Source organism: Rattus rattus, chromosome 1 (assembly GCF_011064425.1).
Source record: "Rattus rattus isolate New Zealand chromosome 1, Rrattus_CSIRO_v1, whole genome shotgun sequence".
Lineage (NCBI taxonomy): Eukaryota > Metazoa > Chordata > Mammalia > Rodentia > Muridae > Rattus > Rattus rattus.
Window position 1 is genome coordinate 39,446,726 of NC_046154.1, and position 19,922 is coordinate 39,466,647.

At 42.3% G+C, this 19,922-nt stretch overlaps 1 protein-coding gene across 1 annotated transcript in view; it reads left to right on the forward strand.

Annotated features, from left to right (window-relative positions):
- The window catches only part of Efcab14 (EF-hand calcium binding domain 14), a 39,852-nt gene extending 20,401 nt beyond the window's left edge, over positions 1-19,451 (forward strand). The window contains exons 6-12 of the mRNA XM_032899477.1: positions 1,328-1,414; positions 2,414-2,605; positions 4,458-4,538; positions 6,811-6,922; positions 8,607-8,726; positions 16,015-16,182; positions 17,253-19,451. Of these exons, the coding sequence (XP_032755368.1) occupies positions 1,328-1,414; positions 2,414-2,605; positions 4,458-4,538; positions 6,811-6,922; positions 8,607-8,726; positions 16,015-16,182; positions 17,253-17,377 (885 nt within the window). The 3' untranslated portion in view covers positions 17,378-19,451. The remainder of the gene's footprint in view (positions 1-1,327; positions 1,415-2,413; positions 2,606-4,457; positions 4,539-6,810; positions 6,923-8,606; positions 8,727-16,014; positions 16,183-17,252) is intronic.
- The last annotated feature ends 471 nt before the right edge of the window (positions 19,452-19,922 follow it).

Below are 19,922 nucleotides of genomic sequence, written 5' to 3' on the forward strand. Positions count from 1 at the left end.
TCCATCCTGCACCAGCCCCTGAGATGAGCTCAGGGAACCCACAGAATAGGGAGAAGTAAGACAATTTTGTCTTTTCAACCCCAAAATTTGAGGATGACTTGTATAACAACAAATAGCTTTAGTGGAAGCAAAGACTTGCCATTTCCAGCCACCTCAGTCTCCTCATGCAGCCCCGCACGCAAGCCCCCACAGTCATCCAGGCTAAAACCTCCTTGTAACAGCTCCCTGAAGGATTTATGAAGGTAAGGAAAAGGGGCACAGCCTGTGCTATCCTGATGGAGAAACAAGTTGACTTCACACTGTAAACTTGGCAGTTTGTACCAAGAAAGTTGAACTGCATTTTCTGAGTTCCAGAAAAGGTGTTCATGTCTTCAGAACCAGTGCTCGCTATTAGCAAGGCACTGTTGTTACCAGTGGGGCTAACCCAAAAGTTTCAGTGTAGGCATCCAGACACCTCGCTTCTGACTCCATCTGCCATTACAGACCACTATAACTCATAACAACACAGACCTTCCAACTTAGCACTCCTCTGTCTTGGGCATGCTCTCAAGTGATGAGCCAGTTCCTAAAATACTGTCTCCTAGCTGAATGTTTTCTGCTTCCTAGGACCATTGGATGTTACACCTTTTTCTTTTTTATCTTACCTTCAATTTATATGAAAGCAAGGTTGATAAATGTCTAGGATTTCAGGTTTTAAGGAGAACTGTTTTGCCAATTATAGTGTTGTAATTGAGTCAGTATCTACTGATATAATTCTTCCTACTAGCACACTGTACTAACCTATGGTTGTGGGCTCAAGGGAATCAGTGATGCAGCTCTTCCCAGTAAAGGATCAAAATGTGATATACTTGGGTCTCTACAAAGACTAGAGCAGTGGGGAGGAAAGAGAAGGAAGAGTCACCCTCCAGTGTAGATATCAGCATACCTGTAAGGGAAACCCCCATCGTATGTGCATTCACTGGCTGTGAATTAGATTAGATTATGCAGTTTCCCTGCAGGATAGATAATGAAAGAGAGAGAGGAGCTTCTGAGAAGTTCATTCCATTAAGAAACTGAAAAACATACTAGGAGAAGCTCCAATTCCTGGGTATTCTGGCTGCTGCTATCCAGCCTCTGCTTCAGGCTGGGTACCATCAAAAGTCCATGATACCTTTGACACCTTTCAGATGGATCAAACTATAAGTTTGGGAGAACTACTGTAGAATAATCTGTAGCTACATCCTGGGAAGACAGGTGTGTTCCAGGACCATCCAAGACAGTGAGTAACCTAGTAGTTAATTGACTGTTGCCTGTATACTAATTTGATTTGTGTTAACATTTCTTAAAGGAGACCAATGGAAGCAACCAAATCATGCCATCGCCTCCACCTCCATCAGAACTTGACAACAGAACCCACAGTGAAAGTGCAAAACAGGTACCTTTTGCTTGGGGCTGTGGTGTAGACAGGCTGAGGACTGTGGGCGTCGCACTCAGTGCTCCAGCAGGCACCTCAGTGGGGGCCTCACACATCAGCCCCTGCCTGAGAGCTGAGCAGGAAGGGATACATGTTAGCACTGGGGATTTTCTCTTCTGAATACGCTGCTTCCTCCCCTGTGTCAACCAATGGAGTAAATTCCTTTTCACATCTTAAAAGCTATAAAACGACCAGACTATCCTGAAACTATGACAAATAGCAACCAGGGCAAGGGAGGGACGGGTGCAGAATCTAGGAAGACAGCAGCTTCCAGCCACAGAGATCTCTGAGGGTGCAGAATCTAGGAAGACAGCAGCTTCCAGCCACAGAGATCTCTGAGAGTGTTGAGAAACATATTCTTGAAACTTAGTGTTTTCTAAAGCCTGAAGACAAAAGGCAGAAGAGAGGGACAGGAGGGATACTGGGCTCAGAATGTCAGAAGGTCATTAAAGAGAGTAAAGGAAATCTCTAAGAATTTCTGCCCTAAGTTTAATGCCTTTTAAAGCCTATAGTCATCATTCCTCTTTAAGTAGTAATCAGTACTACAGATGTCAGTAAACAGAATTGAGTCCTGTACTAAATAATGCACTACTTGCTCTGCTTTTGTTAATGGCCAATTCAGTAATTGGTATTGTTCCTACCGTAGTTTTGTTCTGACCAATTAGGCTAATGGGACTTCAGTTAATAGCCTACCAGCAAGTGAGTAAATGTTGGAAAAATAATTCCCAAACTCACCACTTTGAAGGCCCAGAGTGGGAGCTTGCAGAGAATTCTCTTCTTCACCCTCCTGTCTAGCTGAAGCCAGACAGCCCAAGAGAGGGGATAGTGGGAACAGCTGAGAGGAAGAACAAAGCAAATCTAGACAGTTGGTGGTCACAGCCAGAAGTACCTCACCTCCTGTCCTGCTTGTCTAATTGCAGTACTAGATGGGTCCTATAACTCAGTTTATTTCCAATCTAGGATATCCTGTACCTGCACAACTCCTTAGAGGAGGTCAACAGTACTGTAGTGGGATACCAGAGACAGAATGACCTTAAACTCAAGGGGATGAGCGAGACCCTCAGTAACCTGACACAGAGACTCGACCTGATAGAAAGTGATGTGGTTGCACTGAGCAAGGCAGAACAGAGAACAAACGTGAGCTCCAGCACGGTAAGCTTTTCCCATCTGCCGTGACATGTTCTGTGTTGGTGTGTGTTGTCTGTGCATAGATGATCCTCCCCATCATCTGAACAGTAGTGTGCCACACTTGAGAGACTGCACGTTTGTTTTGTCCTTAACTTACATCTGCTTTAATCCATAGAACAGCTCTGAAGTGAGTAGCACAGGATTTAGGGTGTGTGTTTGAAAGGGGTGATATCAAGGGTCAATTCAAACACATCAACTCACTACAGCTTATTGGCAGAACAAGTCTCTTTCAGTGTTGCCAGTGGTCCATCAGGTAGGGACACGGGCACATATTTCCTTTTCTTTTCTTTATCTCATCAGGTTTTAGAAGTGATGAAAGTGATAGATACAAAAATCTTGGGCCATTCTTTTTAACCCTGAACTTGGCTTTCAGAGTCATTCTGCTTCTGTCTGCATATTAGAGGAAATCCTTTGCATATAATGTTAGGAAACTCATTTAAACAGATGAAGTTGCTTCTATAAACAAACCCAACCAATTAGATCACACAGAAAAAAAACATGAAAGGAGAAAGGGAATCAGTTGCGAAGAAGGAGATTAGCAGGAGTGGGAGGAACACAGGGTTAATGGGGGAGTGGATTGAGGTGATTATGATAAATATATTCTGTACGTGGATAAAATATAATGAAACCCATCATTATATAAAATTAATATATGCTAATAAAAACATTTTAAACAGATGAAATCAGAGCAGCTCAGCTTCCAAGGTTAATGAGGTGTTTTCTGTGTTAGAGAACTGAGTGACCCACTAAGTCACTGAAGTGAGCACTTCTGGTTTTCACGATCTCATGAATGGAGTGTTTGCTTTTAATCACACTTCATCTGTACCTCGTGCTGGGATTCATGGGGATCATTTCATTAACAGTGATAGGTCTCGCTTTTAAAGGTTATATATAGAGCAAAAACACGTGTACATTTTTGATGGGAATCATACTTGTAAATTCGAGGAACAGCCAAAGCTGGGAGCTAACCCACTCATGAGATGGAGCCCTAGCACAGAGTAAGAAATGTTTAAGCTGGCTCTGACGCAGTGAACCTTGGCAAGCTGCCTGAAAATGGCTTTGAAGGGTTGGGTAGAAAGACCTGTCCCCTTCTGCCTGGTCCTCCTGCTTTACAAGAGTGTGTAATTTACTACAAAGCTGTGAAGATTAAAGGAGTCCTAGTTTTTAAAGCCCTTTTGAACTCAGCTAAGCTAAGTAGGGGCTAAGAACTTTGGTGATTTGATGAATAGTGTGCCTTGAAGGATTTTCAAGGCTTATTGTGAAAACTTAACCCGTCATACCCCTTGCTGTCTCTGCTCTCCCCTTTTTATTTTTATCCAGCAAAGAAAATCAGTAATAGTATCCATCTGTCCTCCTATTTCTTCCAACAGCATCAGACCAAGCCTGGATCCTGGGAGAAGTTACATTGCCTTTTATACTGCAGTTTTAACATTTGTGAATAAAACATTTAGAAGCCTTTATTCCACTTTGTCTCCTTGTGCCCTTCCCCATTCTCTTCTCTTCTCCCACTCCTTTACCATTTGTGTTTAAAGTGGTTCAGAAACCCTTAAATAAACGTGAGCAATTTGTTTAAGATGTATTAAGTGTCAGGGGTGGAGAGATGGCTCAACTGGTAAAGTGGATGCCACACAAACATGAAGACCCAAGTTCAGATCCCCAGCACCCACTGTGACCCACACACAGTGGTATGAATCTGAAACCCATTTGTTCTGGGATTGAGCAGAGACAGGCTGGCGCACGCGTGTGTCATTTAATTGATGTCATTTAAGTTTTAATGTCTCCCTTTAACCTTTTCTCCTATTTTTTTCCCTCTAAGATGGGTAATAGGGCTGCCAGTCTGAAAAGAGAGTCTTCAGTGACCAACAGAACTGATGCTGTAAAGGCCCAAAGCATAAAGGTAAGGAACAGGATACTTCAGAAAGTAAAAACAAAAGAATCAGCATCTATACCTACAACCAGCCATCCCCTCTAAAAGGGGCACTTTGATCTCCTGTGACAAACTCCAAGACAGAACAATTAGTAGATTCAGGTATTGGTGAATGAATGAATATCACATCAGTCACATACCTTGTACTAAGTACTTCACGAGGAACTGGATTGGCCACAGTGAATGAGACAGATATGTGACCCCTACTGTGGCAAGGCTGAAGACTGAACAGACAGTCATAAGTCTGATAAGTGCTACACTGGAAAAGCTAGGGTCTAATGAGAGCATTAAGAATGATCAGGTTGGCGCTCCTAAGGAAACAACTATTAAACAGAGACAGTTATTGTCCTAGTTTGCTTTTGTTGCTATGATAAACACCCTGACCAGAAACAACATGGGGAGGTAGTTTATTATACTGTATGAGTTCCAGTCCATTATCAAGGGAAGCCAAAGCAGGAGCTTGAAGCAGAAACTGTGGAGGAAGAATGTCACACTGGCTTGTTTCCTCTGGCTTACTCAGGTCCACCTACCTAGGGATATTGCTGCCTCAGGGAGCTGTGCTCGCCTATGTCAGTTAGCAATCAAGAAAAGGCCCATGTACAAAGCCACAGGCTGATGAAGGCAGTTCCTCAAGTGAGGTTCCCTCCACGCCTTGACACTAGTTTGTGTCAAGTTGACAAAAATTAATTAGCACAATTATTTAAACTGACAATAGGGGACAGGGGCATAGAAATGGTGTCCATCTTAAAAATTATTTCACGTTTAAATTGTATTCTTTACACTTTCATAATCCTTTTAAGCCCTGCTGAGATAAAGGGAGAGCCAGGAAGATTGTGACAGAGTTAGTACAGAGTCATCTGAGATGCACACAGTGTTTGAGTTCAGAGGATAGGAAGGTCGTAGGCCAGGAACTTAGCTAGAGCCGTATTCCAGAAGTTTTTGATGTAAAGCTTTCTAATTTTACTTTTTGATCCTTATCAAATTTGTATTGATGCAGTATAAGGTGGGCTTTTATTGAGCTTTTAAATTGCTTTTGTACTTTTCTTAAACATCTTTTAGGAAATGACAAGAACATTTTAAAAACCAGATTTAAATGTTGAACACAAAAATGTAACAGATGGTTAATGTTAGAAAGTAGCAGTGATCTCAACAATAATTCATATCTTAACAGTCATATCAGAACACAGGACCACACTTCTGCCTAAATCTCTGGCTTTCCTTTTAGATCCCTTGTGTTTTATAACTGTCATGCCAGTCAGTCTCCTCATGTTACCTCATCAAAGCATCCCAACCAGATTCAATTTCTGCTGTCAGTAAGCATTTAGTATCCAGGTTTGTTCATGTGTTCAGATTGGGTCTCCCTAAATAAACCCAGGAGCCACTGTCTAGTAACTATTAGAATTACCAAAGATAGAAAGGGGGCGTGTAAGCTCACTGAGGGAGGAATAAAATGCACAATGCTCCTAAACATAGGACCAGGCTGTTCAGTAAACAGATGCCAACCACAGGAGAACCAGGCTGCTCTCTTCTGCTCCTTTACAATTAAGTCTGTTGTTGTATACACCATCCTAGATAAAGCTGAAAAGAAGGCCATGTGTGGATAGGGAAGGCATTAGGCTCAAGTAACAGTTTGAATTAGAAATATTACAGCTCCTACTTTGTGTCTCTGACAGTCCTTGCCACCAGTTGGATCATTACAGTGGGGCATTGGGTGAATCAGGGGAATACTTGTGGTTTGATTGAGTTCTGCTGGGTTTTGTTTAGCTTTTTTTTTTTTTCAGTTTTTTATGTTTTCCTTGGGATGACATGGTCACAAAGTGATAAGGGATATCCCAGGCAGTTTTTCAGTTAGTGTAAAATAGCTCCAGAAAACAGTGTGTGTTCCCCCCCACCCCCGCCTCGCCCCATCATTTCCGAAGCAGGTGCTATGCAGGCACCTGAGTAAGGGCACATTTTCTTTTCTGCTGACACATGCATGCCTTCCTCTATCAGTGGACTGTTCACAGTGAAACAGATCATAGAAAATGTAATGTCCCCGTAACGGTCCAGCTTTAAACCCAGCTATACACTTATCAACACTGAGCCCCAAAGACAGCTCTAGTATTTGTTCATCTTTTCATTGACCTTAGAGGGGTCTGGGTGAAGGTCAACTTACATGCGGATTGTGTTTTGGGAATACGGCAGAGGCTCCAGTGAGGTGTAAACACCACCTTAAACCTTATCTGATCTTTGTTTTGGGCAGAAAGAAGATAATTCAAATTCTCAGGTATCGGAGCTGCGAGAAAAACTGCAGCTGATCAGTGCTCTCACAAACAAACCCGAAAGCAACAGGCCTCCAGAGACCACAGATGAGGGTAAGCAGCTAGCTGACTTCTGAATATTTCACGCAGGCTTGGGCAGCCTGTCTCCCACACAGGGAGTAGGGCCGATGTCCGCCAGCACTGATGGAACGGAGTGAGTGATGCCTGAGCGCACCGAGCTGAGGCTGATGCACCTCGCTTTCATTTAGCAAAAGCCCATTTTGTACTTGATTTGTACTCTAGTCTATTAAGGGGAGAACGGGTAATGTTTAGCTGGAAATAGACTTCTCCATGCTGCCTGCATCCAATTATAGGCAAAAATGTTACTGTCATAGCTTATATTAAACCAGTCCTAAATGTTGTGTTTCTGTTACTGCGAGTGCATAAAATTTACTTAAATATTAGTTCTCCTCAAAGTCATTAACAGGTAATGATGGAATTCTTCAATTTGCAGGTCACTTGGCTTTAGGTAAGGACACACTAATCAATATTATTAGATGCATTAATTAACAGCTACTGATTTAGGACTATAACAAGTAACTGTGAGGCTATAACAAGATACAAGTCAGTATTGGCTTTGACCTCCCTGGCTCAAGCATTCTTCAGCTTTGGAGATGTAGAATAGCTCCCCTCAGATTCTCTCCTGTGAGAAACAGAACTATGCTGAAGGTCTTCTAACACTGGCTGCATCTTACTGTATAGCGTTCTCATGGTATCGTGGCTCATGCCCCAAGACCAGACTTAATTGCCTATTTCCCAAGAAGGCAAAAGACTTATCCAACTCAAGTCCTAGCATCTGTCTGAGTCAGGGCTTCTATTCCTGCACACATCATGACCAAGAAGCAAGCTGGGGAGGAAAGGGTTTATTCAGCTGACACTGCCACATTGCTGTTCATCACCGAAGGAAGTCAGGATGGGAACTCACACAGGGCAGGAGTTTGGAGGCAGGAGCTGATGCAGAGACCATGGAGGGTGCTGCTTACTGCCTTGCTTCCCCTGGCTTGCTCAGCCTGCTTTCTTATAGAACCCAAGACCACCAGCCCAAGGATAGCACCACCTACAATGTGCTAGGTCCTTCCCCCTTGATCACCAGTTGAGAAATGCCTCATAGCTGGGTCTCATGGAGGCATTTTCTCAAGGGAGGCTCCTTTCTCTGTGATAACTCCAGCTGGTGTCAAGTCGACACATAAAACCAGCCAGTTCAGCATCTAAGCATAAATGATAGTCAAACAGGTAGAGCCTAAAGTGTGGCCAGTTTGGTTTTTTTTTGTTTTTTTGTTTTTTTTTGGTATTTTGTTTTGTTTGTTTGTTTTTGAAATATTTGCAAGTTATCATTGAGTTGCTATTCAAATCTAAATACAAAAATTCATTCATGTTTCATATATACATTATCCATATACATATGGCCTGGTGTTAATTTTATTTAGTATTTTTAGGTCACCTTTATTTGACTACGACCCATCACATGAAGTCATACGTGGATTTTCCTCTGAAAGATTTGATTTGGGGCATTTCAGATTAGGTCTGAAATGTTCATGTTCTGCTTCAGACCTTAATGTAGTTCTGACCCCTTTCACTCGTCCACACCCCTTCAGTCTGTACCTGAACAGTATACTGCTTCTTTAACTCTCAGCAATTTCTCTTAAATTAAATATACCTGCTGTGGTACTAAAAGGTACCATACTAATTTAATTTGGTTTGGAGTTGATTGTAATAAAGGTGTATGTGTTTGCTACAGAGCAAGTACAGAACTTCACATCAGATCCTTCAACATTGCCAAAATTCTCACAGCTTCTTGGAGACCAAACTGAGACCCAACTAAAACTTATCTCCCTGCCTGGGATTTCTAGCATCAAAGGTAATGTTATTGGTGGAAATGTTCAAAGTTGTAACTGTTAAAACTTGTTATTGTTTTTCTTGTTTAAAAATAAAAGCATATTGGGGCTGGAGAGATGGCTCAGTGGTTAAGAGCTCTGACTGCTCTTCCACAAGTACTGAGTTCAATTCCCAGCAACCACATGGAGGCTCACAACCATCTGTAAAGAGATCCGATGCCCTCTTCTGGTGTGTCTGAAGACAGCTACAGTGTACTCACATACATGAAATAAATCTTTTAAAGAGAAAAGAGAGAGAGAGAGAGAGAGAGAGAGAGAGAGAGAGAGAGAGAGAGAGAGAAAGCGAAAGCAAGCATGCATGCATGCATGCATATCTAATGAACTGGAGAGATGGCTTAGGTGGTTAAGACTTGAGTTCAGTCCCCAGAACCCATGTGAAAAAAGCCAGGTGTGGTGGTACACTCTTAAAATTCCAGCACTGGGAATATGGAGACAGGTGGATTCTTGGGTCTCAGTGTCCAGCCAGCCTAACCCACTTGTTGAATTCTAAGCTAGTGAGAAACACTTTCTCAAAAACAAAAGGGTAAACAGAGGCTAGAGGGATAGCTCAGTGCCTAATAGCACTTACAGCCTAATGCCCTAAGGCCAGTCCACGGAACTAACATAAAAGCAGAGAGTTGAGTATGAAGTTGTCCTCTTACCTCAACATGTGACATGTGTACACCCACACCCACACACATCATACACAAACATAATATCCATTTTAAAAGGAGAACAATACCTGTGGAGTGACACCTGAGATTACCCTCTGTCCTCCACGTGCCTGCAAATACACAGGAACACACACACACACACACACACACACACACACACACACAATGTACATCTAACATTGTTGGGCCAGGTACAGAAAGCTGCCTAAGTCTAAACAGCAGGGGATTAGTTGAGACAGAATTCAAGGTAAGGCTGACTCCAGAGCTTCCATATTGTCTTTCTCTTAAATGTTGTTTAAGGTCTTCAGCCATTCGCTAAGTACCCTCCAGACCCCATGTCAGAGAATGGAATACATTATAAGATACAGTCTCGGCCAGACACAGTGGCATATGTCTATAATCCCAGCCGAGGCACAAAGATAAAGAAATTGAGGCCAGCCTGTGCTATATATAGTGAGATCGTGTCTCCAAAAATGTCCCTTTCTTTCTATAAGGATAGGTTGTCTGATGCAGAGGACAAAAAAAAGCACACACAATTCTTTTAGATCAGCAAAACAAGTCAAAGTTGACTGCCTGCAACAGGCCCTCTGGGATTCTGACAGTGAGCAGGATAAATATTCACACAAAGACTGTAAGTTATAGAACAGTGTTTGCCTTGTTCCCAGGAGTGTCTTCTACTCTCCATTGTGATGTTGAGGCTCCTGGTTGTCTCTTGCTATCAGGAAAGTCTCCCAGGTCTGACCACATACCTTCCACTTGGTTCCTCACTTGGGTTCAGATGCCATTGTATGTTATCTCCCCGGTCTAGAGCAGGCGGGCGCTTCCCGCACATTGTGCTGTTTCGTTTGCTCCTGTTTAGCATATGCCACTCTGCTGAAATTCCCTAGGAAGAAACAGTTCAGCTTCCATGAGTAAAGTCTGTCCTGATCACTCCCCAGCCTGCAGCAGGGGCCTCTAAGACACAATTGTGTAACTGAATGACTGCGCTACATATTCATCCTGCAGTTAACGCTGAACTGCACTGCCTTTCTCCTTGTCTGTGGTGGCTTTCCTTTCTGTTCTGGAGGGGAAGGAGAGTCATTGTATTTACTCTATTAACAAGAATTTCCATCTAGCGATTTGGTGTTGGGAAGAAGTACCCCATCTGCTCCCTGGCACAGGGCACTTCTGAGGTCTGTCCCAGCAGCTGCACTGCCGGGCCTGTGGCAGGCGGGAGGAGGGCCTGTCAGGAATTTATAAGAATCCTCAGTGCAGTGATCTTGCACAGAAACGGTTTTTCCTCCCTTCAGCACATTCATTCTTCCCAAGTACCAAACAACAAGAGTCAAAGTGTGATCGTGAATAAATGAAGAAAAATAATCAGGAGAGCTTTTAAAGAAACACAGACAGGAGACCTTTGTTTCTTCGGTATTATAAATCTTTTCAGTGAGCATAAGAACTTAATCGAGTCCTTTTTATTTTTTATTTCTTCTATAATTCTTAATTGTGTGTGCACTCTCGGAGGCCAGAAGTGTCAGATCCTGCTGGAGCTGGAGCTGCAGGCAGTTGTGAGCTATCTGACAAGGAAGCTGGGGAACCGAACTCTGGTCCTCTGGGAGAGTAGTACAAACTCCTGACCACTGATCCATCTCTCTGAAACTCCTTTTGGATTTTTTGGGTTTGTGGGTTAATTAGTGTTTGTTTAAAGTATTTTGGCTTTTTGCTTTGGTTTGTTTTGAGACAACCTCATATAGCCAGGTTGACCTCAGTACTCTCTATACTTGAGGCTGGTCTTGAACTCTGGATTACAGGCATACACCACCACCCCTGGATCAAATCCTTTTTAAATGTTAAAGGCTTTTGTTGGAAACTTTCTAATGCCGTTGACTAAAATAGTATCTTAGTTATTTTTTTAATACAGATTAACAGGTGGCATTAACCACCAAAAGATAAATACACAGAGGCAGAGAGTCCTATGGTTCTTTTTTAATGGAAATACATTTATATTCTGTGTGACCATTTTAAACCATGTAATTGAGTGGGCCTTAGTATATTCTCACGGTTATACAGCCATCACCTTGTCTTAATTCCATAGCCTTTTCATCACCCTAGAATGAAGCTTCATACTCATTTAACAGCTCCTCCTGAGGCTGGCCAGATGCCTCAGTGCTTGGCATCAAGCCTGACACCCTGAGCAGGAGCCACATGACAGAAGAAAACCCACTCCCATAAGTTCTCCTCTGATTTCCACATGCACCTTGCTCTGTAAACATGTACACATACAAAATAAGTGAATAAATAAATTAACAAATAAATAAATGGGAGAAATTTTAATTGCTCTCCAGTTACCCCTACTGTCTCAATAAACTTATGTATTTGGGATGTTTCGTTTGTAGAAATGGAATCATACAATCTGTGGCCTTGTGTACACTTCTTTTATCATAGTGCTCTTTTCATATTGTGGCATCAAGTAACACTTCCTTTCTATGGCTGAGTAATAGTCCATTGTATGCTATACTCACACTTGGTTCATCCATCCATCAGTTGATGCATATTTGGGTTGTTTCCAGTTTTTTTTTTTTTACAAATAATAACACTGCTATGAACATGAGGGCATAGATTTTTATAGAAATATGTTTTTCTCTTGACCTAGTGCCTAGGAATAAAATTGCCAAGTCATACAATTCCTGAATGGCCAAACCGTTGTTCAGAATGTGACTTCCAGTTTACATTCTTGTTAGCCCTATAAGGACTCATCCCTTTCCCCACATCATGATTGGTGCCTGATGGTGGCCATTCTGGTGATCATAAATAGTCTGCAATCTTGACTCTTTATTTCTTTGATTTCTGAGATTATAGTATAATTATATCAACTCTCCCTTCCCATTCTTTCCTCCAAACCTTCCCATATGTGTCTCCTTGCTCTCTTTCATCTCCATGGTCTCTTTTTCATTAAGTGTGTGTGTGTGTGTGTGTGTGTGTGTGTGTGTGTGTTTACATATAAATGTATATTCCTAACTATAACCTGCTCAATCTGTATAATGTTATTCATATGTATGTTTTCAGGACTGACCATTTGTTATTAGATAACCAATTGGAGTGCTCTTTCCTGGAGAAACTATTTTTTCTACTTTCAGCATCTCAAAGTTGCCTATATCTAGTTTTTTGTGTAGGGTTGAAGCTTCATGGGGTTTAGCCTGTCCACTTTGGTGTATCAATTGTTATTGTCCTTGTTCAGTTCATACTTAGACAGTCGTGTAGGTATGACTTTACAGTGTTATCTTCTGACATTCCTAAGGACGAAGTCTGAGTGCACCCCCTCCCCCCCAGTCCTCTGGCCCTTACAGTCTTTCCACTCTATCTTCTGTACCCCCCCCCCCTGGTCCTCTGGCTTTACAGTCTTTCCACACTATCTTCTGTAAACCCCCCCGCCCCTCTGGCTCTTACACTCTTTTCTACCCTATCTTCTGTACCCCCTCCCTACCCCCCTGCCTCTGGCCCCACAGTCTTTCCACCCTATCCTTCTGTACCCCCCCCCCCCAGTCCTCTGGCCCTTACAGTCTTTCCACCCTATCTTCTGTACCCCCTCCTACTCCCCCCAGTCCTCTGGCCCTTACAGTCTTTCCACCCTATCTTCTGTACCCCCCTCCCCCACAGTCCTCTGGCTCTTACAGTCTTTCCACCCTATCTTCTGCAGCGTTTCCTGAACCTTGGGTGTAGGAGCTCTTTTATAGATGCACCCATTGGAACTGGACTCCATATCTCTGCATTTTGATTGGTTGTGGTTTTCTGTAATGGTTTCTATCTGTTGCACTTATCCATAGATGTAAGGACAAATATTTTAAATGTTGTTAGGATTTAATCTGGTTGGTTCTCCTCCAAGATTCATGATTTCACTAGGCCTGGGTAGTTGGCTAAATTTCCAGTACTAGACACAATTTACCTCTTAATTTAAGTAGGTCTTAAGTCCGATTATAGAGCTGATGGTTACTGCCAACATATGCATGGCACTACTGTACCCTTGGGTTATCATGCCATGCTGGCTGTCATTGTGTTTCACAAACATATCTGTGTAGCACTCTTGGTTGCATCCCTCCTTTGGAAGCTTTATTGGCACCTCTGGTACCAAAAAACCTAGTCCTTAGAGCAGAGGCATTCAGGTCAGTTCCAGCTCAGGGCCTCTGACTCTGTGTCTCAAGTGCATGGTGTCTTCAGCAATAGGAACTTAACTTTGCACTCTGGGAGGCAACCAATGGCAATGGTAGCTGTTTTGGAGAGTTTGGGGGAGCATCTTGAACAAACCTGATCAACAGACTTGTGTATTATAGGAAGGGTTGGGTTTTTTTTGTTTTTGTTTTTGTTTTTTTTTTTTTAGGCAAATAGTTAATAATATGATTCCTGTGACTTTTCAGACATCCTTACTTATTTTACCTTCCTCCCTCTTTCTGTGTTTATCTCACTCCCAAGTTCCTGACTCTTCCACTACTTAGTTTCTAGATCTAGACAGATAATGTTACATAGTAGAAGGATCCCCATATAGGTAATATGAAAATTTATAACCAACCATATTTAGTACACTTCAGTGCTCTTCAAAGTTGGTTGATTGCAGTGAGAATGTTGGTTTCTTTAAAAAACACAGAAATATTATAAGAATTATAATATTATAAGAATTATAATATAAGAATTATAAGAATAGGTTTTTGTTTTCATTCCAGGTGTGGGATATGGGGCTGCTTCAGACTGTCCACAGCAGCTGACTATGATTTGCCTCATATTCTAGCAGAGGCATAATTTTAACAACTACAGATAGTTTCTTTGATTATGTAACATTTTGAATTCTGGGGTCTCTTCAAAGGCTGTATAAATGCTAGGCCCCCAAGAGGTAGGCTGGGTTGTTGGTTATTGGTCACAGTTGGTCTCTGTTAAGTAGCCAGGCTCAAAGAAGAAACAAGAAAAAAAAAAACTAGGTGTCTTGACAGCAAAGATCAAACTTGTCCCAAGGATCTCGACACCCCTAATCAGCAGGAAGCAGTCTAAGGATAATGTTGCCCTCTCTCCTCTCTGTCCTCTTTTTCTCCCCTATCTACTATTAGGGGGTTGGAAGGGTGGAGGATAAAAAAGTAGCCACAAAGAAGCTAAAGACTGGTTACAGTTGATCGTTGTGTTTTATAATTGTCAGGACTGAGAATGTCACCTCCCACAGATTTGTAGTACAGAATAGTGAAAGTATCCCTAGAGCCATTTCAGAAATTGAAAACTAAGTCATCAATGGGTAGCAGTTTTGAAAAGTAAATGTTCTAACAGTGCAACCAAAAGATGCACTGATTTGATACAGGCTAAGAACAGTGGCAAGAAAATATAGAAAGTCTTTGTCTTCTACAAGCCATTATGTTTCTAAGAGAAGAGAAAACTTGGTATATACAGTAAAAGCACTGCAGTTCACAGCACACAGTAGACGGAAATCCAAAGCAAAGTGCTTCAGGCAGCGTTTGGTGCATGCGGCATGAGGGCATATGCACTGCAAAGTATATGCTGTGTATCAGCACGACTGTGTGCAGCACAGGCTAACACTTCCAGAACACCTCAGACTTGTTAAGCATATGATTCTTACTTAATGTTTGGTCACAAATGAAATCTTTTACTGTTGCCAAATATTGCCCCAACATGCAGGTATATAACTCCCATATGGGTTTGCATCTCACAGTGTAAGAAACTATGTATACAATATAGTATTCCTCTCCTTCTTAAAGGATCGAAATTTATCATTCTCAGTTTTTTCTCCTTATTTCGCATCTGTGTGTGTGTGTGTGTGTGTGTGTGTGTGTGTGTGTGTGTGTGTACGCACATGCGTGCGTGTGAGCATGTGTCTATATACATGTTTACAAGTATGGGTGTGGGTTTTGTGCATGTTTACATGTGTGTGTACTTGTACACATGTATATGTTTGCACGCGTATTTAGTGGTCCCACACTAATGTCAGGAATCATCCCCATTGCTAGTCCTGCCTTACCAAGTCAGTCTCCCAGTCAAGCCCAGTGCTTGCCGGTAGGGCAAGTCTCAGTAGCCAGCTTCCTCTAGGGATCCTGTCACCACTTTCTGAGGATGGAATTACAGAAAGGTCATCATGCCTTCCTGGCATTTGCATGTATTCTGGGGATCCAAACCTCACTCATGCATGATCACAGGCACTTTAACCAGTGGGCCGGAGGGGGCTTGTTTTTGGAAGCTAAAAGAGGGCATCTGATTTCCTGGACCTGAAGTTGCAAGTGGCTGGGAGCCAAGCCCACCGTCCTAGAGGAGCAGCCTCTGATCACTGCGCCGTCTCCCTGCCCTACCAGCAAGGTGGGAGAGTTGTTTTGGTTTGCAGGGGAAGGATTTGAAATAAGGTCTTGCAATGTAGCCTGGCTGGTCTGAACTTAACTATATAGATGAGGCTACCCTCAAATTTACAGAGATCTGCTTGCCTCTATCCACCCACTCCCAAATGCTGAGATTAAAGACCTTCAACACCACACCTAGCAAAGTAGTCTTTCTTTTAATGTTGTGAAGTCAGCTGAAGCTACTTTTAACTGTATGCATAAACATACTACATGTCTGTTTTGTAATTCTCGTTTAACAGATCTTCAGGATTTATTCCACAAGATTGGTCAAGATGTGGATGGGATGCTGACCTACCAGGAAATCTGGAATTCCCTAGGTTCTGCCATGCCAAGACCAGAACACTTGAGAGCATTTGATTCCAATGGAGACGGGAGATACTCCTTCCTGGAGCTAAGAGTAGCTTTAGGTATCTAGTCCCATCAGACATAGATGATGGATGAAATGGATGTGCAGCCCGGACTACCTAAAATCTACTTACCTAAAAAGGAAAAAAAAAACTCTTAACTAACTCATCAGTCCTCCAGCCCTTCATACTACTGTAGCAAACACATTGTCACCTTTTAACTTGTTTGAAAATGCTATTTAAAAAAATTATTTTTTTAAAAAAAATCTTACTTAAAATATGATGTTTGGAAATCTATGATTTCATGAAGCCAGTAAGATCTTGTAACTTAAAGTTGTCAGGAAAAAATAATAAAGCTCTCTTCTCTTTCCTGTTTTTGAGGGGAAGAGAATTTACCTTTTAAAGCTGGAAAGTGTGTGTGTATAGAGATAAGTCACTGTTTATATTTCATATGAATTTGCCTTAAATTAGCTGCACTTTATAGAGCCTCAGAATACGTCTTTTCTTTGAAAGAGGAGTCTTTTGTTTGTACATATGTAAAATGAAAGATTGTGCATATTGCATAGACAGTCAGAAGATTGGCTTTGAACAGAATGAATGGATAACTTGTTATGAGTAGTTGACAGTCTGCTCTGGGTGGCAGCTGAAACTCTTCACATCTCCTTAAGGCAACCCTCAGATGCCTGGGCACTACCATAGGGTTGAAGCTGGGACATCAGTTCAGGTATGGATGCTATGCAGAGGGTGCCAGTTCTGAGCTCAGGAACGTCAGATTCCGGGCCATTGCTCCTATTCCTAACCTAAGAACCAGAGAAGTCTTACTGGGATTTTCCTCATTTTTAATTATCTTTGAAGGTTTATGAGCATAAAGTTACTCAGTGGGAAATTGCTTTCCCATCAAGTAAGTGAGATTGTCTTCTCTACCCACCCACTCCAGACTACCTTAAAGTTGTAACTGCCTACCTTCTGCACCATGTCCAGTCTGGAATGGGAAGGTTCATGTCCTTGGTTGCTATGCCCAAGAGCTAGTTGCCCAGAGCACTAGAGAAAAGCTCTGAGTTTTGACTTGGGAAACAGTACCTTTAGGGATTTTACCTCTAGGATAACCAAGTACTTGCTCTATTTCTTGGCAGGTTGCCTAAAGCCAAAATGTAGTCAGATGAAACACAAAATCATATTCTTTCCTCATTGTTCCCTCAGAGGGAGCTATGGGCTTTCTGTCCAGAGGATGCCGCATGGAGCAGGAGCCTTCTGGTGATGGGGTCAGTTTTCCCAAGTCTAAAGGCAGGTGTGATGCTTCCCCTTTACATGCTTTGTGGGCAAGTCAGGAAAGGTCTGACTAGAAGGAACTCGCTATTCACCAACATGTTGAGAACACTCAGTGTTCTTAGGGGTCTTGGGGCAACTCCAGTAGAAGACCTTACAGAACCACACATTGCTATAGCCAGTCAGGGAAACACTGGGGACGCTGTTGTGATAGTATAGATCACTCCTACCTAATTTTGTTCAAGTTGCCCTGTCAGCTGTGGATACACTCTGGTATCCTCAAACCTTTAAAGACATTTGTTTTTCCCTTCGCCTTGCTTTGCTTTGCTTTTTATGTTTTGTTTCTTTTTTATGATATTCAGTTTAGTGTTGTTTTTTTCTAGACATATTAAAACTCAGCGAAGGCGAGATAAAGTTTTCCTGTGCGTGCGTCTTCTTAGCTCATGTTTCTTTCTCTCTAAATTTGTTGCCTTAATGTTTGCCTTGCCCATTTATGCTGTCACCTTCTTAGAAAGGTTAAAAATACAGTTCAACATTATCCTGGCTCTTTAAGTAGCTCTTGTTCTTCTCGCTGCCTTCCGTACTCCCCCTCTTTTAATATATATATAATATCTCCTTACAGATTTTGTAACAACCAAATAAAGTCCTAGCAATAAATTGAATTATTCTGCTATATTGTATATACTGTACCATAAATAGTATGTCTGTACCTGGAAGGTATTTTTTTTTTTTTTGAGAACTGATTTATATGAAATACACTGAGGGTAATGAAGCTTGTCCTTTTTAGTTTCAAGTTCTTATTTGTAGGCAGATGTTTTCAAGACACCTTAACTCTTTGTGGTAGATGCTTTTCAGTGAGGAAACAGGATTTGTTTCTTGGTCTCTCTTCTGGTTTTTCCATGTCAAGTCTGTCTGCCAGCATCACCCCTGAGCCGCATGATGTCTCCTACCAAATTGCCCAGAGGTAGCCATAACTGTCCTCTGACCTGTTATCCCTTCTGTCCTGCTTGTGGCATTACCAGATCTAGGCAGAGGTGGGCATCCTATTCTCCTTTGCTAAGAATCGGACAGACTCACTGGCTTAGGAGCCCAAAACCTATCAGTCAGTGAAGACTGGGTCTTCATTTCTTTATTGTCTTAACTTGTGCATCCAGTGCCTTGTGTTAGCCAAGCTTCACCAGCCACAGATCACCTCTCAGAGACGAACTCCATGGTAGTGGTTGTGAGTTTGGCTTTGGATTTCAATCCTTTGGCCTTATCAGTCAGTAGCTCAGAGTAGTTTCTTTAGGTGTTGCTCTTCGGCCCTTTGCTTTATTCTGTGCACCATCCAGCATAGTATGTACTGAAAGACCATCCACAAGCCAGCCATGGCAGTACATCCCTGTAACCCCGGCCCTTGGGAGACTGAGGCAGGAAAATAATGAGTTCTAGTCCAGTCTGGGCTACATAGTGAGATCTTGTCTCAAGAAAGTACCTGGCTTAAATATGACTGCAGTGACATTCAAGCGGAGAGCAGAGCAAAGGATGCTTGGCACTTAAGAACAGGTCTAATGCAGAAGAGCTGAGGCGGACAGCTCACTTCTCAGCCAGCTCTTTTCCCTTCCATTGCAGTTTGCTCTCTACCGTTGCTGGACACAGCCCCATCAGCCCCCCTCCCTGTCCCAGCGTCACAGTTGAAGGTTTTGACTGTGATAGGCTCACACTCATAATGGCCTATTGAGTTGTTTTTAGTGACACCTTTTGCTTGCTCCACACCTCATTGGCTTGCTTACCAACCATCTAGATGTGGTCCCTTCTCTCATATTCAAGCCAGAACACATTTGGATATTCCTGAGACTTTAGAGGGCATGTATTGTTTGTTATATAAACCTAACCTACCTTGTTTTCTCATATTAAGAACTGTAAATCTACTTTATATTAATGGAACTATTTTGGTAATATATAAGCAATTTTGGTTCTGTTTAGAGAGTGGATTCAAGGTTTCCATGACTTCATTTGAGCTTTACTTATTTCCTATCAATATAGCCATTTTAATTTATCTAAATAAAACATCTCCTCTCTCTCACTGTGTCTGACTAAAATCTTCCCTGCTCCCCTGACAATTAAAGGGGGAAACCTGCTTTAATCTTTATTTTAGTGGACTGCTGCCTACTTGCTCTTGAAATTAAGGATGGAGCAAAACAGTATCAAGAATCTGCCTTAGAATTTTGTCCAGGAGGCTCCTAGGACTAACAACAACCACCAAAGGCAAGAATTGTCGCTGCCACTGGTTGCCCACCAGACCCCTCTGTAAGACCTTTGCTGAAGACACCTCATCCTCCTGTTCACAGGACAGAAATCAAGCTGAACTGGGCCAGGAGTTTTTCCTGATGGATAGTCCCATAATGCATGAAGGTTCTCTGCAGGCTGCTAGGGGAGAAAGGCTATTAATGGACATCTGCAGACCCTGTGTGCAATACTACTGGCCAGCCAGGCAGGATGTGCCCGCTGATACAACAGTAGCAGCTCTTACAGGGATAACCAACAGCTTCTGTTTG